Here is a 22,971-nt window from a genome sequence, read left to right on the forward strand (position 1 = left end):
AATATATTTTCAGACTACAGTGCGGACATTGCGACAAACGGTTCGGTCTGAAGAAAAGCTTGGAAAGGCATATCTTGAGGATTCATCTTAATTTGAGGCCATTTCATTGCAATCTGTGTGACAAGGTATGTAATAAATATATAGATAACTAAAAACGGATGTGAATTAAACAATAAAACACATATAATTATTTATGAGATTAACAAATGAAGATGATAGAAAACAAGGCAGGAAAGAAACATAAGGTTAAGTTGGCGGTCTTATCGCTTATGAGCGATCTCTGCCAGGCCACATTTGGATAGGTTTTTTTTACTTAATATTAGAGTGGTGTTCAAATATATTACGAGTATTAAATGAAATTAAACTATAAAAGAGACATTTTATAACTTAAAATGTTATAACTTATAGCGGGTAAATACAACCCAAATTACGTGTTAATGTAGCTTTTTAGAAATGTGTAAAGCGCTTAAATACTTTTCAATTACATTTATATAATCCTTTCTCATTTAAAGAATTAGTAAATTTATCACAAACTTAAATTAAACTCAAAATATTTGTACCGAGTCAATACTTGCTATATCTATATTCAGCTAATACTGCCAATACAGATCCGATCAGTCGTTTTCACGTGAAAGAGTGACAAACATACATTATCACAAACTTTTGCATTCTTACTACTAGTATAACGCAATAATGCGGTCGCTATAAAACTAATCAACGAATTAGTAGGTGACAGTCGAGCACGCTTCGGCACGAATTGGGCCAGTACCACACCCCCACAGAAAACCGGCGTGAAATAGCCTACTGCTGTGTTTCATACGTAGTGGGGAAGCCGGAGGCCCATATCCTCTTCCTTACCCTTCCCAGTCCTTTTTTATTCCTCTCTTCAATCCTTTCTTTATCCCTTTCCAATTTGAAGTCGGCAATCCAGTTGTTTCCTCACCAAATGTTCATGGGCGATGGTAGCGCTTACCATCAGGCGACCCACCAGCTCCATTGCCGACTATGACAATATAAAAAATAACAATAATAACAATAATAACAATAAATGAATATTTACAGACATACACACAGCGCAGTTGCCTGCTGGTACACAAGCGATTCGCTCACGAGGGCTACTCGTTGCCGAAGAAGTACGCTTGTACTGTGTGCGACAGAGCGTTTAATGTGAGTCATTATTACATTTTCATTGAGACTAGCTAACAGCTAGGGGCATATTCTCAACGTGCTCTCGATCTGTAATGTGTATTTTATTTTAAATATATAAATCTATGATTATTTTTAAATTACTAACGATCACACTTCAGTGCGCAATAACAAAGTGAGGCTTGCCTTTCGACTTAAGAGCTTCCATTTACTATCATTGACACAAACAGTAATATGAGGACATATATCATTAACTTTTAAACTTTATATAATGTAGGTTATGACAAAACTGTACTGTGGGTCGGTGATAAATAAATATGTTTGCTCATTGTCCCATTGTGTGACATATGTGTTGTTACGGTTTTTGTGATCACATTGAGAACAAATAAATAGATTACTTATCCATAACCACCATTTCACATTTCAGAGGACGAAAATTTTGAAGATTCACATGCGCACGCACACGGGCGAGCGGCCGCTGTCGTGTGCGGAGTGCTGCGCTAAGTTTCGGCAGCCGGGCGCACTGTACACACACGTTCAATTGGTGCATCGGAAGGAGGGGAAGGGGAAGGGAAGGAAGAAGGAAGGGAAGGGTGAGGAGGAGAGTGGAGAAGATCTGGACGAGGGAAAGAAATAAAAAACAATGAAGCCAGGGGCAGAACAGCAAAAATTATATGCAATTATGTTTAATAAAACAATAAATATATTTTTAATTCACAAATATTTATATTTCTTTATGATGTAACCGATGGAGAAATTGATATATTCAAACAGAAAAGGAACTGATCAAAGGGCGTTACATATTATTTATTTCATGAATTTAATGCCATAAATAAATTTCTCGCTTTAAAAAACTCAACTTTTGGTGATTTTATTGAACTAAAACAATGCCAACTCCTTCATAACCATATAACAATATTATACTAGGTAGTACTATATCAGACTGATTATTAATAAAAATATAATTAATCTATAAACGCCCAAAACAAATTTTCATTATAACGGTGAAATATGTTGAATGGAGGATTAAAAAATCATACACAAATTCGATTCATAGTAATTCAATATATTACTTTAAAAAATAAAGAACTTATTTTATCAATAATTATCCTTTATACAATTGTTTTAGGAAGAAAAACAAAGTTTTAAAATAAAACAATTTATGAGTATTTTCTTTAAGACTCCTTTAATAAACTATGATGAACCGAGAAAGAGAAGAGAAGAAGATAAAAAATTGATGTACCGTTGTAGACACGTATGTCTAAACAGAGACATACTCGTGCAGTATGGTAAAAATTACTTTATATTGGCATAATATGGTACTCTCATTTAGACAGAATTAACGATGGCATAATACCTTTTTTTAATGTGTAGTGTATAATTGAACATTGATTTTTGTTAATTGTATGAGACATACAAATACCACTATTATTTCACATGCCTTGTTAGATTTAATAAGATCATAGTTATCTGTTTCTTTTCGAAGTTGCATTTTGCAAATACTTCGCTACCTATTGGTCAATTACTTCCTCCTGATACCTCCTAATTGGCTATTGAATATTTCTTGGTAAAGAACTCTTTCCTTGTAAAGGATTCTCGCTTTTATGCCTCTATTGTAAGGTATGATTTACATTATCTTAAACCAGTGGCTGCGGTCTTAGGTCGTCCATCCCTCGTGAGTTTTAGATGCACTAATTTCATATGCGTGTTGAGAACACCCGATTGGCTGAATTGCGCCAAACATTTAGTGCATTTAAACGGCCTCTCGCCCGTGTGCGTGCGCATGTGCGCTTTACGTGTGCAATTCCTCTGTAAAAATTAATAATAAAAGATTTAATGACTTTAAATTGGATCAATTTGATATTTTGATTATATTATAATATTAATTAGTTAATGATACAATTTTTGAACTCCTAAACGTATTCTGATAATTGTTAACATAACGGAAATTTTCATATAAATTAAATACAAAAAAGATATACCAACACACAGATACAGACTTTTTATTATTATATACAGATTTTTTATTATTGTAGTCAAAATAAATTAAAAGCGTTTTCTTCAAAATCTATCAGGGTGTATATAATGAGTTTAAAATTGACATGACTATAGTCTAATTGTCCCAAACGGATTTCATTACTTATTTACTAATTTATTGATTACTTTACAAAAATGTTGAAAACTTATTTAAATAATAAAAAAAAGCTCACCATAAACACCTTATCGCACATGGAGCAAGGAAACACACGCGGCCTGGTGAAACCTTCGTGCGTGTACCTTCGGTGCTCTGTTAACGACCACTGGTTTACGTATGCCTGTATTTGATAAATAAATAAATATGTGTGCATGTCTGTATGTACGTATATATGTTCCGTTTATACGCTAAACTAAATCAAATTCTAAATGCTTCATATACATATTTTATGGACCGGAAGCGCATATCCTTTTCCTTAACCTTCCCAGTCCTTTCCTTTATTCCTCTCGTCAATGATTTCTTAATCCCTTCTCAAATTAAAGTCGGCAATCAATTGTAGAGGCGTAAGGTCTGCAAACGACCTTATGCCTCTCCAAATGTCCATGGGCGGTGGTAGCGCTTACCATCAGGCGACCCACCAGCTCCAAACCTCCAAACCCCAGAGTTGCCGACTGTGACATAAAAAAAAATAAGACATAAAGAATTATCTTAATATATTTGCTCAGAATATTGACCTTGTCGCATTTATCACACTGGAATGGTCTAATGTTGAGATGAATTCTATTCATGTGCCTCTCCAAGTCCCGTTTTATTCCAAACCTCTTGTCGCAGTGTTCACATTGCAATCTATAAAATTAAGAACACAGCATTTCAATTAAGGACCCCTCCTCAAATCCGACAAAAATATGCCACAATATCCGACATCAATATCCTTCTGTACATTTAGAAATTAAAAACTGTTTTAACGGATTTTAAACGCGATTTCTTCATTATATTATTCACCCGACGTTTGGAACACTTTACAGTGACATCAAGACATGTAACATCTCGGTCTCCCCGAGACCACGCTCGCTCGAAGTGTTCCAAACGTCGGGTTAATAATATAATGAAGAAATCGCGTTTAAAATCCGTTAAAACAGTTTTTAATTTCTAAATGTATAATACACTCGCGTAAAATCAAACACAAGAAAATACTATATTTCTGTACATTTTGTGATAAAAGGAAAGTTTATAAAACTAATAATTGCCACAAAATGATTGTCTTTATGAGGGAACTGTTTCAAACCGAGAACGGGAGATGTTCTTCAAATTGTAATACACTAGCTGCGCCGCGCGGTTTTACCCGCGTAAGACCGTATCCCGTAGGAATAAAAAGTTGCCTATTTGTTATTCTAATTGTCCAGCTGTCTACGTACCAAATTTCATTGCAATCGGTTCAGTAGTTTTTGCGTGAAAGAGCAAACAAACACACACACATCGTTACAAACTTTCGCATTTATAATATTAGTAGGATTTTGATATCGTATAAACGATTATCCAGCATATTTCTACTTAAAATTGACGATGGGTCTGCCCTACGGTCGAAAATTTTTAACAGATGTTTTAATAGTACCAAAAAAGAGACAATAAGCACAAGAAGTATTTAAAATATACTCACGGTAACTCCACATACTGAACGTGCGGCGACGTTTTATTTAAGTGTTGTTTTAATGACATTTCCGTTTTGAAATTTCTAAAAACAAACAAAAAAAATATTTTTTTAGTGCTAAAGCTTTTGAGTTCCACATGCAAATTTAATGGGTAATCAAAAAAGTATGTAATTGAAGGGAACAGTTTGAAATAGGTGTATAAAACAACCCAACTTCACTTATAATATAAATACGAGTTTGTCTGTTTGTCTTTGTGTCACATCGTAACGGATTTATGTGATGTTTGTGTCTGGAGATAGATGCGAGTCTAGAGAGTGACATAAGCTACTTTTTATCATGATGAAACATCTCATCGCATGGAAATTTCCTATATCAACGTGACCGGCGAAGACACGGGAGGTAAGCTAGTTTAAACACATCTTATACTTTCTGTTTTAAGTTGGCAAAGGAGCTGGTGCGTCGCCTGATGGTAAGCACCTAGCACCGCCCATCAGCAATGTAAATGTAATACCAAATTTAATGGAAAAATGACAAGGAAAGGACTGGGAAGTGTAGGAAAAAGGCCATCTAGCTGATGAATATTAGGTTATAGACGTGTATATATACTGATACAGATAAACATACATGCATAAATAGATTTAATGGAAAAGGGACAAGGAAAGACATGGGAAGTGTAGGAAAAAGAACATCCAGCTCATGAATATAGGTTATTATATAAATACTGATACAGATAAAGATGCATGCATAAACAGACATACTGTCGCTTTTAAATGATTGCTGTTCAGCAATAAGGCCGCCTCTTGTACAAACAATGTCTTTTTTCTGTTTACTGTGTTCTTGTTGTTTCTTTCAAAGTTTATTTATTTTATTTATTTATTTAACTCTTTAACAAGATTGTACATAGAAGGAAACTTAAAGATAATAATGACTATAATAAAGCGTACAATTTGTTTGGCGGCCTTATCACTTAGAAGCGATCTCTTCCAGGCAACCACGGTAAAAGTTTGTACAATAAAGGATTATAAATAAATAAATAAAATGCGATATATAACCACAATAATAAATAATAAAATGCGATATATAAAATAAATGGCGATATATAACCACAACCATACTTATTACATTCGACGCAATAGTAATCTCTCGTATCGGAATGCGTTTCGGTATGTATCCGCAGCGTGGCCGCGGAATAGAATCCCTTCCCGCACTGCGGGCAAACGTGCCCCCTCGTTGGTGTTATACCGTTGGACGCTTGCTTCGAGTGCTTCCTGCAATTTATTACGTCTCCTTATTATAAATGGGTATTTATAAATATGTCTGGATGATTTAACATATATTTTTTGTGGTTAAACCATTCTAAAATTCACCGTACAAGAAAAAAAAAATTAAAATCTATCCAACCACATGTATGTTTCTTGCGTTAGTGCTTGTCAGTAAAACAACGGTTGGACTGATTTTAATGAATTTCTTTGTGTTTCATAGGTCCGCATCAGCTTCAATACATATAGCACATTCAACAATCAAATCAAAAAGAACAAGAGTAAATACTAAACACTCACTTGAGCAAATGCACCCTCAGCGACTCGATATTTGCGTAGTTTTTAAAGCAATAGTCACAAGTGACGCGCCGCAGCTTGTGCGTGTAGTGCATGTGTTTCCTTAACGACACCTTCCGTCTGAAATTCAATACATACACACTACATATAGTATTAATGATATCCTACTAATATTATAAATGCGAAAGTTTATAAGGATGTGTGTGTGTGTTTGTTGCTCTTTCACGCAAACACTACTGAATCGATTACAATGAAATTTGGTGCGTAGACAGCTGGACAACTGGAATAACATATAGGCAACTTTTTATCCCGATATTCCAACGGGATACGTACTTACGCGGGTGAAACCGCGGGGCGCAGCTAGTATAGTATAAAAGAAACTCGATTTCCTCAGTGTGTGTGTGCATGCTTATATCTTTAAAATTACCTAACAGATTTGATAAGTTTTTTTTTATAGATAGAGCTATAACATGTATAGTAAATTAGAAAAAAGAAAGACTTAATTTTTAGTTTTATAGCATTGAAATACTTTATAAATGAGAAATTTTGAAAGAATAGAAAAAATTTGATCACGAGGCAGGATTCGAACCTGCGTATCTTGCCTAACCGTAGCAACGCCTAGCTAGTTAAATTTAATAAAGGCCGCGTTCCATCGATACAATATTGTAATCAATGAAATAATGTTTCGTATTGGTTGTGATGGTTCTTAATCATCTCAATAGATGGCGTGGGGTGCCCCTTAGGCACATGAAACCGAAGAGTAGAGGATCACGGGTGGCCGAGAAAAAGAAAGATTTTTAATGTATGACTCCTAATACACGGGTAACTCCAGAAGGAAAATACCCAGGTCCAATACGCAGAGGCCCTTTAGAGAATTTAATATGCTGTAGTGTGTTACTATTGTTTTTAAGATAACCTCATCCTATTCTGATATAAAGTATAGAGGTTTTGCCTAAACAACTATGATAGTAACATCATAATTATTGAATTGACAAGCACTTTCTCACTCGCTTGGTACCTGGTTAAAAAACCTAGCCTCGCTGAAAAAGCCTGGGTAAAAAAGTAACCTATGTGTTAGTCCAGACTATAGTCTATCTCAATATTAAATTTTATACAGATACGTGAGTTGAACAACGCCGTTTAATATAGAGGCTGAATGGGGAAATTCACTTACTGAAATATCCGTTTACAAAGTGTGCAAGCAAACATTTCTTTGTCGTTGGAATGTGCAGAATTATAGTGACATTTAATGGTTTCCCGACACACTCTCATTATCCCACATACACCGCATCTGTATCGGCTAAAAAATAAAAATTGTAATAATAATACATAAATAAATAAAAGGCACTAGCGGTCCGCCCCGGCTTCGCCCGTGGTACATGTGTAGCCTATAACCTTCCTCAATAAAAGGGCTATCTGAAACTGAAAGAATTTTTCAAATCGCACCAGTAGTTCCTGAGATTAATGCGTTCAAACAAACAAACAAACTCTTCAGCTTTATAATACAAGTACAGATGGAGATCTGTTGAAAGTTCTGATGTTGTAAGAGAGCACAGAAAAACAATAATTAAAAAAAAAGTAAATAAATATAAATACAATTATTAACAAAGAAATTCATTTCATTTCAATATATAGATGAAATGTAAATCGGCTAAAATAAATTTATTGTGGGAGTCGAGCACGCTTCGGCACGAATTGGGCCAGCTCGCACCGGGGAAGTACCACACCCCCACAGAAAACCGGCGTGAAATAGTGGCATGCCACTGTGTTTCGTACGGTGAGTGGGGGAGCCGGAGGCCCATTTCCTTTTCCTCACCCGTCCCAGTCCATTCCTTCTTTCCAGTCGTTAATCCTTTCCTTTTCCTTTACCCCTTAAAAGCGGACAACACAGTAAACATAATAAACATAATAAAAATTTCAATGAAATACATACATTTTATGATATTTCTCGTGGCTCATTAATTTCTCAAGCGAATTAACTCTTTGTTTACACAAATCGCATTCATATTCACCATTTGCCTGAAATAAAGAAATGTATATACTATACATTTACTTAAGTTATGTATATACTATACATTTACTTAAGTACTTTCTTGCGTTTGATTTTATGCGAGTGTTATACATTTAGAAATTAAAGACTTTTTAACGTTTAGGTCTCCCCCCGAACACGCTCGCTGAAAAGTGTTCGAAACGTCGGGTTAATCGTATAAGGAATTAATCGCGTTTAAAATCCGTTAAAAAATCTTGAATTTCTAAATGTATAGTAATCAATGAGATACAGTTTCGAACACATTTTCATACAGAATACTTGAACTGGACGAATGTAATGTAATATCACAGCATGTTAGGTCATATAATGTCAAAATATTATGTTTTGTGACGTCATGTGATTTAATTTTTAGTTTAATAGCATTCAAATCCTACTAATCCTATTTCCTACTAATATTAAAAATGCGAAAGTTTGTAAGGATGTGTGCGTGTTTGTTGCTCATTCACGCAAAAACTACTGAACCGATTGCAATGATGAAATTTGGTACGTAGACAGCTGGACAACTGGAATAACATATAGGCAACTTTTTATCCCGATATTCCTACGGGATACGGACTAACGCGGGTGAAACCGCGAGGCGCAGCTAGTGCTTCATAAAATGAGAGACTTTAAAGAATAGGAAAAAAGTGATTGTGTGACAGATTTCAATTTCTCTATTTATAAAGCATGATGGTGATATGAATGCTATTAAAATTAACATTAAATATTACAAAAGGGCGCATTCCATCTATACAATATTGCAATAATTGAAACAATGTTTTTATATTGGTAGTTGTTAATCGTCTCAGAAAATGGCGCGAGGTGTCCCTTAGACACATGATACCGATAGAGTAGAAGAAATTCATAAGGTCTATTGCAGACCTTACGCCTCTACAAATGGATTGCCGACTTTTTGGGAAGGGATTAAGAAAGGATTGGCGACAAGAATAAAGGAAAGGACTGGGAAGGGGAAGGAAAAGGATATGGGCCTCCGGCTCCCCCACTCACCGAACGAAACACAGCAGTATGCTATTTCACGCCGGTCTTCTGTAGGGGTGTGGTACTTTTCCGGTGCGAGCTGGCCCAATTCGTGCCGAAGCGTGCTCGACTACCACATATAGAACAAAAATGCTACCGTTTGGCAAAATGACGCGGGTTCGAATCCCGCTCCATGCTAGAAATTATTCTATCCTTTAAAGCTTGTTTTCCAAGTCATTTTATACCTCACTGTGCTTCCTCATATGTTTTTCATAAATTTCCTTGAATGCAAATCCTTTGACACAACTCTCACACTTATAAATTGAATTTAAGTATAATTTTTTCTTTTCCAATTCCTCCCTTTCCTTCATAAATTGCTCCCTGGTTATGTATACTGTGTCTATTTTTAGTGCATCTAGAACATCAAACAAGTATATAATTAATACATGTTAGCATGCAGTCAGTGTATGCAGTCTTTACATATAGCAACAAAACAAAGTGTATTACACAAAATTATGTATAATTATTCATTTTAATTACAAAATAATAAGTAATACCTTTCACATCACATGGTGAAGAGCATTTCTTCCTTTTAATTTTTGATTTTTTCTTGAGTTTTGTAGTGTTTTTTATCAATTTCTTTATGGTTTTTTTATCAATGCTATCTATTAAATTGTCTTCAAATTTTACTTCTTGCGTATTTTCATTTTCTCCTTTAATTAATAATGGCTCGTCATAATCTGTTGATTATAAAATAAATAAAAAATTGAGCTATTTAACAAAACATTGGAAAAATAAACATAAAATGAGCAAACTACTCCATCCATAACTAAACAATCTACTAATAACTTTTATAATTGAAAGAATACATACAAAGTAACAAAGGTTTAATTGAACAATGTGTATTTAGGACAAGAAAAAAATTATTAAGTACTAGCTGCGCCTCGCGGTTTCACCCGCGTAAGTCCGTATATCGTAGGAATATCGGGATAAAAAGTTGCCTATATGTTATTCCAGTCTAGCTGTCTATGTACCAAATTTCATTGCAATCGGTTCAGTAGTTTTTGCGTGAAAGAGCAACAAACATACACGCATCCTTACAAACTTTCGCATTTATAATACTACTAGCTGCGCCCGCGGTTTCTAGTTGTAGTTGCACCATTGTATTCTAGTTTAAAGCAGAATCTTATGTGGCGGCGATTACTTAAGCTGACAAATTTAAGGAAAGAGTGTGAGTGTAGACAGCACTAGTGTGCAAGCGAGACAGCATGATAAGCACCACCATTTTAGATCTTTAGTAGACCGTAATATACTAACCTACTTCATTGTCCGTAAAATCGTCATGATTCCCATTTTCGACTTTTTCCACCTTCAAGTGGACTTTACTTCTATTGAAGACTAATACAGGGTAAGGTTCTGCCTGTATATCTTCACAAACATCAATCGTATGTGTGCTCGCATTTTGTAGATCTACCAATGGCTGAGTCCCTAGCTTAACAGCTTTTATATCCCCATCTGAAATCTGTTTAACTTTATTGTCATAAGTGATAGAGGTTTAAATATTTAATTAATCATATAATTATGGCTTTTTAGTCAAATCAATTGCATGTAAAATTATGTAGTTTAAAGTACATATAGTCACATATTTTTGCTAACATAAAAATGCTTATTAGTCCTGTGTCTATATTGCAACAATAATGACATTCTAAATCCCCTAATTTATAAAAAAAAAAATATTAATACAGAAAGTTTTTAATGTGTATACAAATGCTTTTTAAACAATACTCAATAACTAACAATTTCTTTAAAAAAAAACTACTCATACACTGACTTGCTATTTGGTTACTCCATTTTTTATTATAATCAAATGTGGCCACATGTTCAAGGAAATATGAATAGAATTCCTTATAAATTATAACAAACTCTTGTGAAATAAATTTAAATTTAGTAATTCAGTCAAATTTGTCCGTATATTCAAAGGAAAAGTTAGACAGTTCTAGGGTTTTCCCCATGTAATTACTATTCACATTGGATTTTCCAGATAAAAAATGTCCTTCCTCTGGTGTCACACTATCTCTACACCAAATTTCATCTAAATCGGCCAAGTAGATTCTGATATTAACATGTTCAAGTAAGCAAACAAACTATTCATCTCTATATACTATGTATATAAATATAAAATAATATATTATATAAATATATGTGTTAATTAATGACTAAATCTTAAAAATATTAGTTTTCTGTAAAGTCTACTTACACTCTTTAAACTTTGCAGTAACAATTGGTTCCCTTGCACACTATGGACGAATAGTTCTGCATTCTGTGCTATTCTCTTACAAATATAACATAGGCTCAGCCTATCAGTCTGAAATGAAACGTTTATATAATAAATATACAAATTATTACTTTAAGAGGTTTTATAATTAAGTTCTGATACATTTGAATAATTTAAGTGTTTTAATTAAAAGAAAAAGGAATAATAATGCTCAATTTGATTTTAAAAACAAATTATGGTTTTTTAAAATAATACACGAGTTTATATAACGGTGGTGTGTATGTTATTGTTTTTTAAAACATAGTTTAATATATTTAGTGTTCACCTGAAAAACTGTTTTTAAAACATCGCTTTGCACTCTATATATTTGAGGAACATTGTCATTATTAAAACAGCCGATGCACCGTTCGATTGGTTCCGGTAATGACTCCATTACTTGTTTTAGTCGTAAAACTTACAAAACATAGTTATTTTAGTTTTTGGTAAAATACCGAAATTCCATTTATTTACTTTTGTGAAACATCAAAATAGGTATAGCAAAAAATGCACTTTTGAGAATTGAGATTGAAAACATTAAGTGTCAAATGTCACAACCACAGGTCACAACTCAGTACTCGCAGTTTCAAAGTCTACTCATGTAGTAGTAGGAATTATTTGTAAGAACGACGAAATTTGATTTAAACTTAAGATTTTTTATGGGCGATGGGATATTACACATATTTAAATCACATATCTTTGTATTATATTTAAATAACCCCCGGAAGGCATGAGTCCTATGGAATGGATAACTTATAGGTTCCACTACTTATTTCACCCTATTGACATCCTTACACCACGATAATCTTTTCTGTATCCGTGTCACAATGTTAGTAACCATACTCCTCCGAAACGACTTGACCGATTCTCATCAAATTTTGTGTGCATATCAGATAGGAGAATATAATTTTTCATACCCCTAAATGATAAAAGTAAGGCACAACTGCGTATGCCGGGTCAGCTAGTTTAGTATAAAGATACTGAGGCTACTACTAAGCAGCCATACATATCATATAAAAGGCAAGCTAAAACTAATTTTTGCCGACCTTTCATCTTCAAGAAGTTTATGCTTTTTAGGAATGGGGTGACATGAGACCTAGGTGGAATGGTCACGCAAAATCGGGCGTAGGAATTTTGAACTCTCTGAATAAGGCGCTGAAGTTTGTCGATAAGCAAGACAAATAAACTAGGGGAGCGAAATTTAATTTAGAAAGCACAATACTTTCACACAGCTTTATTCGTAGATCGACAGTCAGAAAAGGTCGAATGTAGAAGTAGTATAGAACTTTGTGTCTATAAAAGCAATTACTACCTAAAGAGTTTACTAATTACTAACTAAATTGGTAAACATAATCTTTGAACCTTAACTGGCTGTCGAAATCGATGCCCAAGTTTAAGTATAAATCTTTGATAAATACAATTTTTAATCTATTATACATATTTTTTCATTCATTCAAATTTGAAATTTAGTGACATTTGTATGAAACTTCAAAAAATATAATTGACATTGAATTGTTATTGACATCTGTTGAACTTTAAAATCATAGATTATACACTTATATACTGGTATTTAAAATTGTTTAGATTTTAGATATAGGTGTTTTATTGATTTGTATTCATCGGTTCTCAATTGTTACACATTTGATATGATTCACAATAGGAACGTACAAATAAATTATTGGGAAAACTTAGCTTAACACCCTTGCGCCAAATTATTGGAATCATTATTTATTCGAAAACAATATAACTAATCACTACCTATGGAAGAAATGTGCAGATTATGTTTAAAGGAGTGCAGCAGATCCTTTTACGAATTAAAAGAAGACTGCGCCTTTTTACAGCAGATTTCCCTCTGTTTATCTTACCGGGTATACATCTTTTTTAATTGATATTTACAATGTTTTTACCTAGGTTCTTAATGGGTTATCAATTAATAATATAATTTGTGACCATAGAACTGCAATTGGAACATTGAAATTAGTAATTATCAATTATTTGTTTCCATTTTTTTGTGTTTTTTGGTGGACTAGTTGGCATCTAAATTAATACCTTTTCTTACTTCATGGAAGGTTGCCTTATCAAGTACAATCACAAAAAACGATATTCTATACGCTTTTGAAGTACACATATATAACTTCACCTAAATTTTTTTTCAGCTTGCTACAGGTGAAAACTATCCAAAACGGATATGTGGAAGTTGCTCAAATAAAATAGAAGAGATTAAATCCTTTAGACAAATGATTATAGATAACGAAAAAGTGCTGCTACTCAAACTTGTGGAAGTAAAAGATGAAAAGGTGAAGGATTATGTCGAAGTGAAGATAGATAGACAAAGGAATAATCATGAAGCCAACGGACATAACAATGATAATATGAATGTGGAAATTTTACAGCCTTGTAACGATGACAGTGATAATGGTGACAAAATAATAGAATCTGATTCAATTAATAGCATAAAAATAGAAAATGTCACTTCTTTAAATCTACAACACACTAACATAGAATTGTCTAAAATGAATCATGTGGGAAAAGCATCTTCAGAAGTAGACCCAAATACGTGTTTAATGTGTTTTAAAAGATTTCCAAATAAGCAGTTGCTTTTAAATCACTATTTGAATGAAGAAAGCAGTAAATACAATGAATTGTTGGCGAAAATAGATATAAATGTATTGGCTTATACTAAAATGATTAACAGCTGTACAATGTTTGTGTGTAAGGAATGTAATAAGGAGTGCAGGACTGAAAAGCTGATGATGATGCATTTGTTGTCTCATAATGAGGAGCGGTCATTTGCTTGCAAAGTATGCGGTGAGGTTCAAGTATATATTAAAATTCCTATATGCCCCAACTAATCACTCCTGATCTGCCTTGGTTTAACTGAGATAAAAACAAGGTCACTCTGCACTCGGGTAATGTAAATTTTTGTAGGTAAAAGGATTTTCAAAATCAATAACAAAATTTTTAGTTTTATTATACAAAAATTTTATTTTTTTATAATTTGTATTGTACATAATGGCAGACCGAATTTGAGTTTTTTCTGAAATAAATGTAATCCATTAAAATTTCAAAAACTTATTGAGTTATGACTCACACACTTGAAATAGTGTGGCTACAGTAGTGTTGTAAACTACGGCATCACTTGCATGGTACCTGGTTAAAAAATAGCCTATGTAGTCTAATCTATAATCTATCTCTATGCCAAATTTCATTTAGATACAATAAGGTGTTTACATTTGAAAGAGTAACAAACATCCATACATCCATCCGTCCACACTTACAAACTAACATTACACTACAAACAAACAAACATTGTTTCAGGTAGAATGTACATAACAGCATATGATATGGTGAAGCACAGTAAAGCACATGGTAAACAGTTCTACTGTTCGTTTAAATGCGGCTACAGCAGTAGCTATGCACATATACTAAGAAATCATGAAATGCTCCACAAAAAATTGTACAAGGTAACATTAATTCTTTGGTTATTTCATCCAAAATCATCAGCCTATATATTTTCACACTGCTGGGACACGGGTCTCCTATGAGGGCTTAGGCCATAATCCATCACACAGAATTTTTGATTCTCTAACATGCTGGTTTAAAATTGTGATAAATCCAAACCAAATGGGAAAGCCATTATATCAAATACCCATTTCACAACGATAGATTATAATCTACGGAAAAATAATGAAAATTGTAAGCAGTATGATATGGATCAGAATTTTTCGTGTCGATTGCAACATTGCTAGAATCAATCGCGATTGTTATATTGTGTTTACAATTTAACGCTGAAATAATAATAATTGTTTATTTGACATTTAAAAAAATAAAAAATACTCCACATACCAACTGCGGAGAAATAGGTGGAGGTAGTTCACAAACAACAATTTTTGTATGATCTTCAAGACATATAACATCTCAGTCTCTAAAGTGTTCGAAACGTCGGGTTAATAATATAATGAATAAATCGCGTTTAAAATCCGTTAAAAAGTTTTTAATTTCTATTTGACATTTGACATTTGACTTTTTCTTACAGTATAAATGTGATGATTGCGGCAAACAGTTTCAAGTTAAAACTTGGTTGGAACAGCATCAAAACGTTCATAATGATGAGCGTAAATATGTATGTGATATTTGTGGTGCCAGCTTCCATATGGACAGGTATGAGATGATCATTCGACTAATCTTGATACTTGCATGTAAGTGCGTGTCGTGTAAATGTCTAACTACTGATCCGATTTGAAAAATTATTTCGTTGTTAGATAAGATATCACTAGCTGTTGCCCGCAGCTTCGCTGTGCGGTCAAAATAAATTTTCATGGTACAAACTTTCATCCACCATTTTAACCCCATGGAGGTAGAATTTATCATAATTCTTCCTTAGTTATGCCTATGCCATCATAGTAGGTGTTTGCATGGTAAATTTCAGCCCAGTCGGTGCAGTAGCCTTTGCGTTTTACATATTAATGAAAAAATTACGAAGTACGACACGGGCGAAACCGCAGGGCAGAGCTAGTAAACAGTAAAATGTATTTGCAGGTACTTAACATCACATAAAAGCGTAATGCACCCTGAGACTAAGAAGCGTGTACCCTACATCTGTGTTCATTGTTCGAAGGTGTTTCGCTCAAGAGACAGCCTAATTTTACATTTACAGGTATTAACTAATTAAATAAATTGCTCATAATACATAGATATACTCGTAATATAAGAATTGCTTGCAATAAAAACATCAAAGGACACTATTTTTAACATTTTTACACTGGTTTTGGACCTTAAAATATTTCTAATATCCATTTAAAGTGTATTAGAATAGAGGCTGAGTAATAATTAAAAATATTAAGGTTATAAATTATTGGGATAATTAATCGAAATAAAAACTATCCTATATCTTTAGTTGGACCAAATTACATGTAAAATGCCAAATTTCATCAAAATCGGTTGAGTTGGTGAAGAGTTCATTGGGAACATACATCTGGATGCTGGATTTTTATATATTAAGATTTCTGGGCTCATACTCTATTTCATAATTACCAAATACATTTTGTATCTAAATCACTTTGATATGTAATGTTTTAACCATGATATAAAGATGATTTTAAACTAGATGATCGTCCCGGCTCCGCCCGGATATCGGGATTCTTGTTTCATCTCAAGAGAGCATTTAATCGGCATAAAATCCTATCACCCAAGTCGGCTCGTACCCTGTCTGTATACCAAATTTCATCAAAATCCCTTCTGTAGTTTCAGCGTGATTGACAGACAAACATCCGAACCAACAAACTTTCACATTTATAATATTAGTATGAAGTATAAAAGATAAATGTCTGATCTTGAACTTTTATCTTTCTGTGCTTAATTTCTAGGAACACGACATCAAGATTGAATACCTTTGCGACATTTGCGGCAAAGTGGCGAAGAACTCGAAACAACTGAAATTGCATAGATATACACACAAGACGGAGAGGCCGTATGTGTGTGGGTGAGACGCTTTGTGTGTGTGATCGTATTTTTTAATTTTTTGCATTTATATGGATTGGATTAACGGAGGCCCGTTTTCTTTTCCTCACCCGTCCCAGTCCATTCCTTCTTTCCAGTCGTTAATCCTTTCCTTTTCCCTTACCCCATAAAAGCGGGCAGCGTATTCACGGAGGTACTACCTTTGCGAATGTTTATGGGCGGTGGTGATCGCTTACCATCAGGCGAACCACCAGCTCAGCTGCCCACTATGACATAAAAAAAATATTTCATTAAAGTACGTGTATAGCGATAGTTATGTAGCGAATGAATTGTGAATTTTGTGAATGGTGACAATGGCTATATAATTTTTTATATAGCCATTGTCACCATTCTATATCTATTTCCATATCTATTTACTTAAAATATTATATATTCATGATTATAATAATAAATATATGTATATTCTTTTGCATACTTGAAACATGTTGTTTTTTGCCACAAATAAAAACTAAATCATGTATGTTTGGTCAATCACAAGTAAATCAACTAAACCGCTTTGTCATAAATCTCATACATATGTATATTTGATATGGCTTCACATCTTTACTTAATATTATAAAGCTGAAGTGTTTGTTTGTTTGAACGCATATTTAAGTCACTGCCTACTGAGATACAGGTAATAACCTAGTTCAGATGGCAGAGCATCATTGTGAATGTAATATTTGTCCATGCTAATAAATAAATAAATAAATAAATGAATGAATGAATGAATGAATGAATGAATGAATGAAGGAAGGAAGGAAGGAAGGAAGGAAGGAAGGAATGAATGAATGAATGAATGAATGAATGAATGAATAAATAAATAAATATATATTCTCTACCAGGACATGCAGCAAATCGTTCACAAAGAAATACAACCTGAAACTTCACCAGGCGACGCACACCGACGACAGAGTCACGTGTCACATCTGCTCCAAGAGTTTCAAGCAGCGGTGCAGCTTAAACAGACATATATCGAGGTATACAACCTACTAATATTGTATATGCGAGGGTTTGTGAGCATGTATGCATGTGTTTATGTATATGTATGTGTATTTTTTTTTTTACTCTTTCACGCAAAAACTGCTGAACTGATTGCAATGAAATTTTGTACGTAGATAGCTGGACAACTAGAATAACACATAGGCAACTATAAATCTAAAAATTTATTATTTTGTGGGTGTCAAATTTTGTTCAAATCGGTTTAGTGGTTTAGGCATGAAGAAGTGACAAACAGACGGTGTTAATTTAGCATTCGTAATATTAGTAGGGATGTCATTTAGGAGTAATGCGTAAAGATGTCACTTATGTTATGCGTGTAATGGGCAAAAATTTGCTTTACACAAAAATTAAAACATTTCACTTATCCAATGAGATAACAGGTTCAAATTGTTTTTTCAAGTTTATTGTTCATTTATTAATAAATTGTTATAAATTTCAACTGCACTTAAAGTATGGTGGGTTTTTTATATAGTTGTCAGCCCTGAAATGAAATAAAACCTGAGTTATCATTTAGATATATTACAATAGTTCTAGTGAACGAAAATAAAATTTATTTATTACTTCTTCACACAACACATTGAAAGACCCTACACCCCATTCTTTATTGCACTTGGCAAAAGACCTTTTTTTATGTCATCATCGGCAATGGAGCTGGTGGGTCACCTGATGGTAAGCGCTACCACCGCCCGTGAACATTTAGAGAGGCGTGAGGTCGATTTTACGCCTCTACGAATGGATTGCTGAATTCAAATTCTAGAGGGATGAAGGGTTGACGAGAGGAATAAAAGAAGGGACTGGGAAGGGTGAGGAAAAGGATATGGGCCTTCGGCATCCTTTTACATAGTTTACTCATATTATTGCAGTGTCATAGGTAAATATCGCTGATAACAATACAACACGCGACATATGATAACATTAAGTCATTTGGTAGTATTGGAATAATATTGATTTGTTTAGAAATTAAAAACTTTTTAACGGTTTTTAAACGCGATTTATTCATTATATTGTTAACCCGACGTTTCGAACAGTTTACAGCGAGCGTGGTCACGGGGAGACCGACATGTTACATGTCTTGAAGGTCATACAATAATTGTTGTTTGTTAACTACCTCCACCCGTTTGATTTGTTTTATTTTCAGAAAGCATGAAAACGCAATAGCAGTCAAGGCGAGGTGTCAGAGGGAGTCGACGAAAAATGTGATTGTAAAATGAATGGTTTGGGAATTTACCATTAAATGTCGCTCGTTAAAAATCACATCACACTTCACACTAACGTTGTGAATATGAAAGTTTGCGTGTTTGGATGTTTGTCCGTCAATCACGCTGAAACTACTGAACGGATTTTGATAAAATTTGGTATATAGACAGGGTATGAGCTGACTTAGGTGATAGGATAATTTTTATACCGATTAAATGCTCCCTTGGGATAAAACAGGTATCTTAATAAACGAGGACGGGACGAGCGTCAAGTATTTAATATATTTAAGTTGACTGTTTAGGAAAGTGCTATTACATAACATGGCAACATGTACTACTACTTAATTTATAAAAAAAACTTGGAAACGACCGATTAATTAAATCTTTTGAATGAATTTTCACATAATTTTTATATCAGGATATTGTTTATTACTTATTGCGGACCAGGGCTGATGAAAATTCAATAATATGTATATAATAAATGTGTTTTTTTGTTGGTAATTTGTTGAAATAAAAAACTTTGACTATTTAATTTATGACTTTTTATTTATTCCTAATATAAATAAAGTGTAAAATTCAGTACAGTTATATCTCTACTAATATTATAAAGCTGAAGAGTTTGTTTGTTTATTTGAATGCACTAATCTCAGGAACTACTAGTTCGATTTGAAAAATTATTTCAGTTTTAAATAGCCCATTTATTGAGGAAGTTTATAGGCTATATATGTACCACGGGCGAGCCCGGGGCAAACCGCCAGTATAGTATAATATGATAGTGTCTGTTTTATTATCACACACTTATATTATCTTCACATTTGTTTTATGTATGTCTCTTTTAGACACGATTTTGACCCACTCTAAACGCATAGATTTATTAAAACTACGTTTATCAATGCCTATACCTTATATGATTCCTATGGTCTACAAGAATGCGACCATTATTTTGCAGATATAATGAGCTGTAAAAAAAGCTAATTTTTATTCACGCCGTGGATTAAATGCTATAACGAAATATCCAATGACTTTTGGAACATAGATAGTCTGGACTCCGAAGTAGTCTACAGATATATCTAATACCACCTATTCTATCCCGTTACCAGCGGAGGAGCCGAGCGAAGCCGTGGCCTAAAGCTAGTATTAAGTGCAATGAAATGTTTCTCATGATAACATTTCGAAGAATTATGAGTCAGAACGTATTTTACTATTTATTAGAGCTGTTATACATACATGTTTGTTAGTGCAGGATTTTTTTTAATATCTCTTAATGTATATATATATATAAGAAATTCGTGATATATAGGTATAGGTACTACTCATAACTCAAGAACGACTGATCGGATTTTAATGACTTTTAGTCTGTTGCATTACGGTAATAACCGCAAAAAATTTTAAAAAGTATACCCGGGCCACAGGTAATATAATAAAATCATAAAGGTACGTTAGGTGATTACCTATGCGACCCTAATTAGAATAATAAGATGAACTCATGAAATTATTGTATTGTCATCGATCTTTGATATGCTTATATATAAGTTATAAAGTAAAAATATTTTTAATAAATTTTCTATTTATAATGTTACCTACGTAGTTAAGTAGAACCTTGTTCTGAGATCTCCCGAAACTTTTTTATTCTTTTTTTTTTTCCACTAACACATAAAATCGCGCCCTTAAATTCAAATACTGTTAGCCAGTGTTATAAAAACTTCAACTGAAGTAATCACAAAACATATTTTCATAGAAATTGCATTTGTAGGGTCTATATATTACAAATGCAATCAATATCACAATTGGTCATAGTTTAAATATGTTTATGAATCAGAAAGTTTGGGGTAACTGATAAGATACGATTAAGAGCTTGCTTAATCGGTTTTTACAAAACAGCAGTTGATAGTATTCATAACTCAGTGAAAAGTCCGCTTCCTTTGATAAAACTCAGTGGCACATCCCGTTTATGTCAAAGATTAAATGCGCAGAAATGGCAGTGCGTTTATTTGTCAACTTTCTACAGTAAACCAATTTTCACTAAAACTTTGTCGATTTCGATTATTTTAAACATAAACGGTAAATATTACTGCTAAAAGGATACAAAGCTTAAGAGGGAGATTAACAGAAATTGGAAATTTTATTAAATGCTTAGATAGTTACTATTTTTTTAACTGAAATGTCAATTAATTATAGGCAGCTATACTAAAACAATGACAAAAAGATATACTTCGACTATTATAACACAATGCAAAGTTTCAGGTATACTAATACAAAGAAAATAAGATATGCTTCGACGATTATAACCCACACAATGCAAAGTTTTTTCCTGGTATAAACTTCGGCCCAGCATGTAATTTGGCGTTTCTGTTCACAATATAATCTTATCCTTGTTACAAAAGCATGAATTTTATGTAGTATTCTAAAATATGTGACCGCAGGACACAACCTAGTTCGATGTATAAGTATTAAGTAGTGTATAGTTTAAGCAGATTTTATGTTTTTTTTTTTATTATTTATGATTTTTTTTATTAGTGTACAATGTTGTTAAATTGTGTTGTAATGTTGTTTATTGTGGGATTTTCCCATGTTCCTTACACAACAGGTGAGATGCTTTTTATATTTTTTAGTACTTAGTCGTCTGTCTGATTATTGATTTTTTTAAGTAACATTATTGTTTGTGTACATTCAGGTTTAAGAATTATGTTAGGAAACAATTTCTAAGCAAGTTATGCTCGCTTTTTTTTAAACAGACTAGGCTAATAATTAAATGGCTGATTAAGCAAGTTGACTGCGACATACGAGTATAATATAACATTCTCATGTCATAGAGTATTTTCTCTAAACTTAAACCACCAAACCAAACTTAACCAATTATAATGCACTAGCGGTCCGCCCCGGCTTTGCCCGTGGTACACATATAGCCTTCCTCGATAAATGGGCTATCTAACACTGAAAGAATTTTTCAAATCGGACCAGTACTTCCTGAGATTAGGGCGTTCAAATAAATAAACTCTTCAGCTTTAAAATATTAGTATAGATTTTTTGATTGATTTATTAAGGGTATGCTGGAATAACGTTTGCCGGCTCAGCTAATTTGTAACACATAATATTTATTATATATATATATATACACATATACCTAAATTACGTGTAACGATGTTTGTCCGCGATTACGTGTAACGATGTGTATATATATATATATATATATATATATATATATATATATATATATACACACATATACCTAAATTACGTGTAACGATGTTTGTCCGCGATGAGTTCTAAAACTACTCAAACGATTTGCCAATTTTTTGATAGTCAAATTGGCGCGCCATGTGCAGTTTGATTCATCCTAATTTGTTTTCAAGCTAATTGTTTATATTATTTGAATTACGATGTACGATAACCCGAGTGAAGCTACATGCAGCTAGTAAAACTGTACATTTTAATATCAATAACCCCACCAAGAACATGATCAAACCATTTAGTTATAAAAAAACGAGATGTAAAATATTTTATATGGTTTGCATGTAACAGGGTTGTGTGGGTGTCTTCATTTGCTTTATACAAAACTAGCTGCGCCCCGCGGTTTCACCCGCGTAAGTCCGTATCCCGTAGAAATATCGGGATAAAAAGTAACCTATA

General features: G+C 33.3%; 4 protein-coding genes across 5 annotated transcripts in view; 3 read left to right on the forward strand and 1 right to left on the reverse strand.

The window, feature by feature from the left end:
• LOC119837650 (zinc finger protein 808-like) overlaps positions 1-2,021 on the forward strand; it is an 8,585-nt gene extending 6,564 nt beyond the window's left edge. The window contains exons 11-13 of the mRNA XM_038363364.1: positions 14-125; positions 1,063-1,167; positions 1,574-2,021. Of these exons, the coding sequence (XP_038219292.1) occupies positions 14-125; positions 1,063-1,167; positions 1,574-1,783 (427 nt within the window). The 3' untranslated portion in view covers positions 1,784-2,021. The remainder of the gene's footprint in view (positions 1-13; positions 126-1,062; positions 1,168-1,573) is intronic.
• Positions 2,022-2,261: 240 nt separating this feature from the next.
• On the reverse strand, positions 2,262-12,165 carry LOC119837643 (oocyte zinc finger protein XlCOF6-like). The gene is made up of 13 exons (XM_038363354.1): positions 11,934-12,165; positions 11,591-11,698; positions 10,651-10,855; positions 9,891-10,073; positions 9,579-9,748; positions 8,260-8,345; positions 7,501-7,626; positions 6,330-6,446; positions 5,886-6,038; positions 4,779-4,853; positions 3,856-3,967; positions 3,357-3,461; positions 2,262-2,955 (listed from the first exon to the last, which is right to left on the reverse strand). The coding sequence occupies exons 1-13, from the start codon at positions 12,039-12,041 to the stop codon at positions 2,779-2,781; spliced, it is 1,725 nt and encodes a 574-aa protein (XP_038219282.1). The 5' UTR covers positions 12,042-12,165; the 3' UTR covers positions 2,262-2,778.
• Positions 12,166-13,203: 1,038 nt separating this feature from the next.
• On the forward strand, positions 13,204-19,700 carry LOC119837652 (zinc finger protein OZF-like). 2 transcript variants are annotated; one of them, XM_038363368.1, is made up of 8 exons: positions 13,204-13,512; positions 13,801-14,452; positions 14,963-15,108; positions 15,681-15,805; positions 16,184-16,301; positions 17,011-17,126; positions 17,989-18,123; positions 19,284-19,700. In XM_038363368.1, the coding sequence occupies exons 1-8, from the start codon at positions 13,405-13,407 to the stop codon at positions 19,354-19,356; spliced, it is 1,473 nt and encodes a 490-aa protein (XP_038219296.1). In that variant the 5' UTR covers positions 13,204-13,404; the 3' UTR covers positions 19,357-19,700. The 2 variants fall into 2 exon arrangements, with proteins under 2 accessions (XP_038219296.1, XP_038219297.1); XM_038363369.1 differs by lacking the exon at positions 19,284-19,700 and having other exon boundaries at positions 17,011-17,140.
• Positions 19,701-21,740: 2,040 nt separating this feature from the next.
• LOC119837633 (MAM and LDL-receptor class A domain-containing protein 1-like) overlaps positions 21,741-22,971 on the forward strand; it is an 11,212-nt gene continuing 9,981 nt past the window's right edge. Inside the window, exon 1 of the mRNA XM_038363321.1 lies at positions 21,741-21,928. Coding sequence (XP_038219249.1) covers positions 21,865-21,928 — 64 coding nt within the window. The 5' untranslated portion in view covers positions 21,741-21,864. The remainder of the gene's footprint in view (positions 21,929-22,971) is intronic.

Source organism: Zerene cesonia, chromosome 28 (assembly GCF_012273895.1).
Source record: "Zerene cesonia ecotype Mississippi chromosome 28, Zerene_cesonia_1.1, whole genome shotgun sequence".
NCBI lineage: Eukaryota > Metazoa > Arthropoda > Insecta > Lepidoptera > Pieridae > Zerene > Zerene cesonia.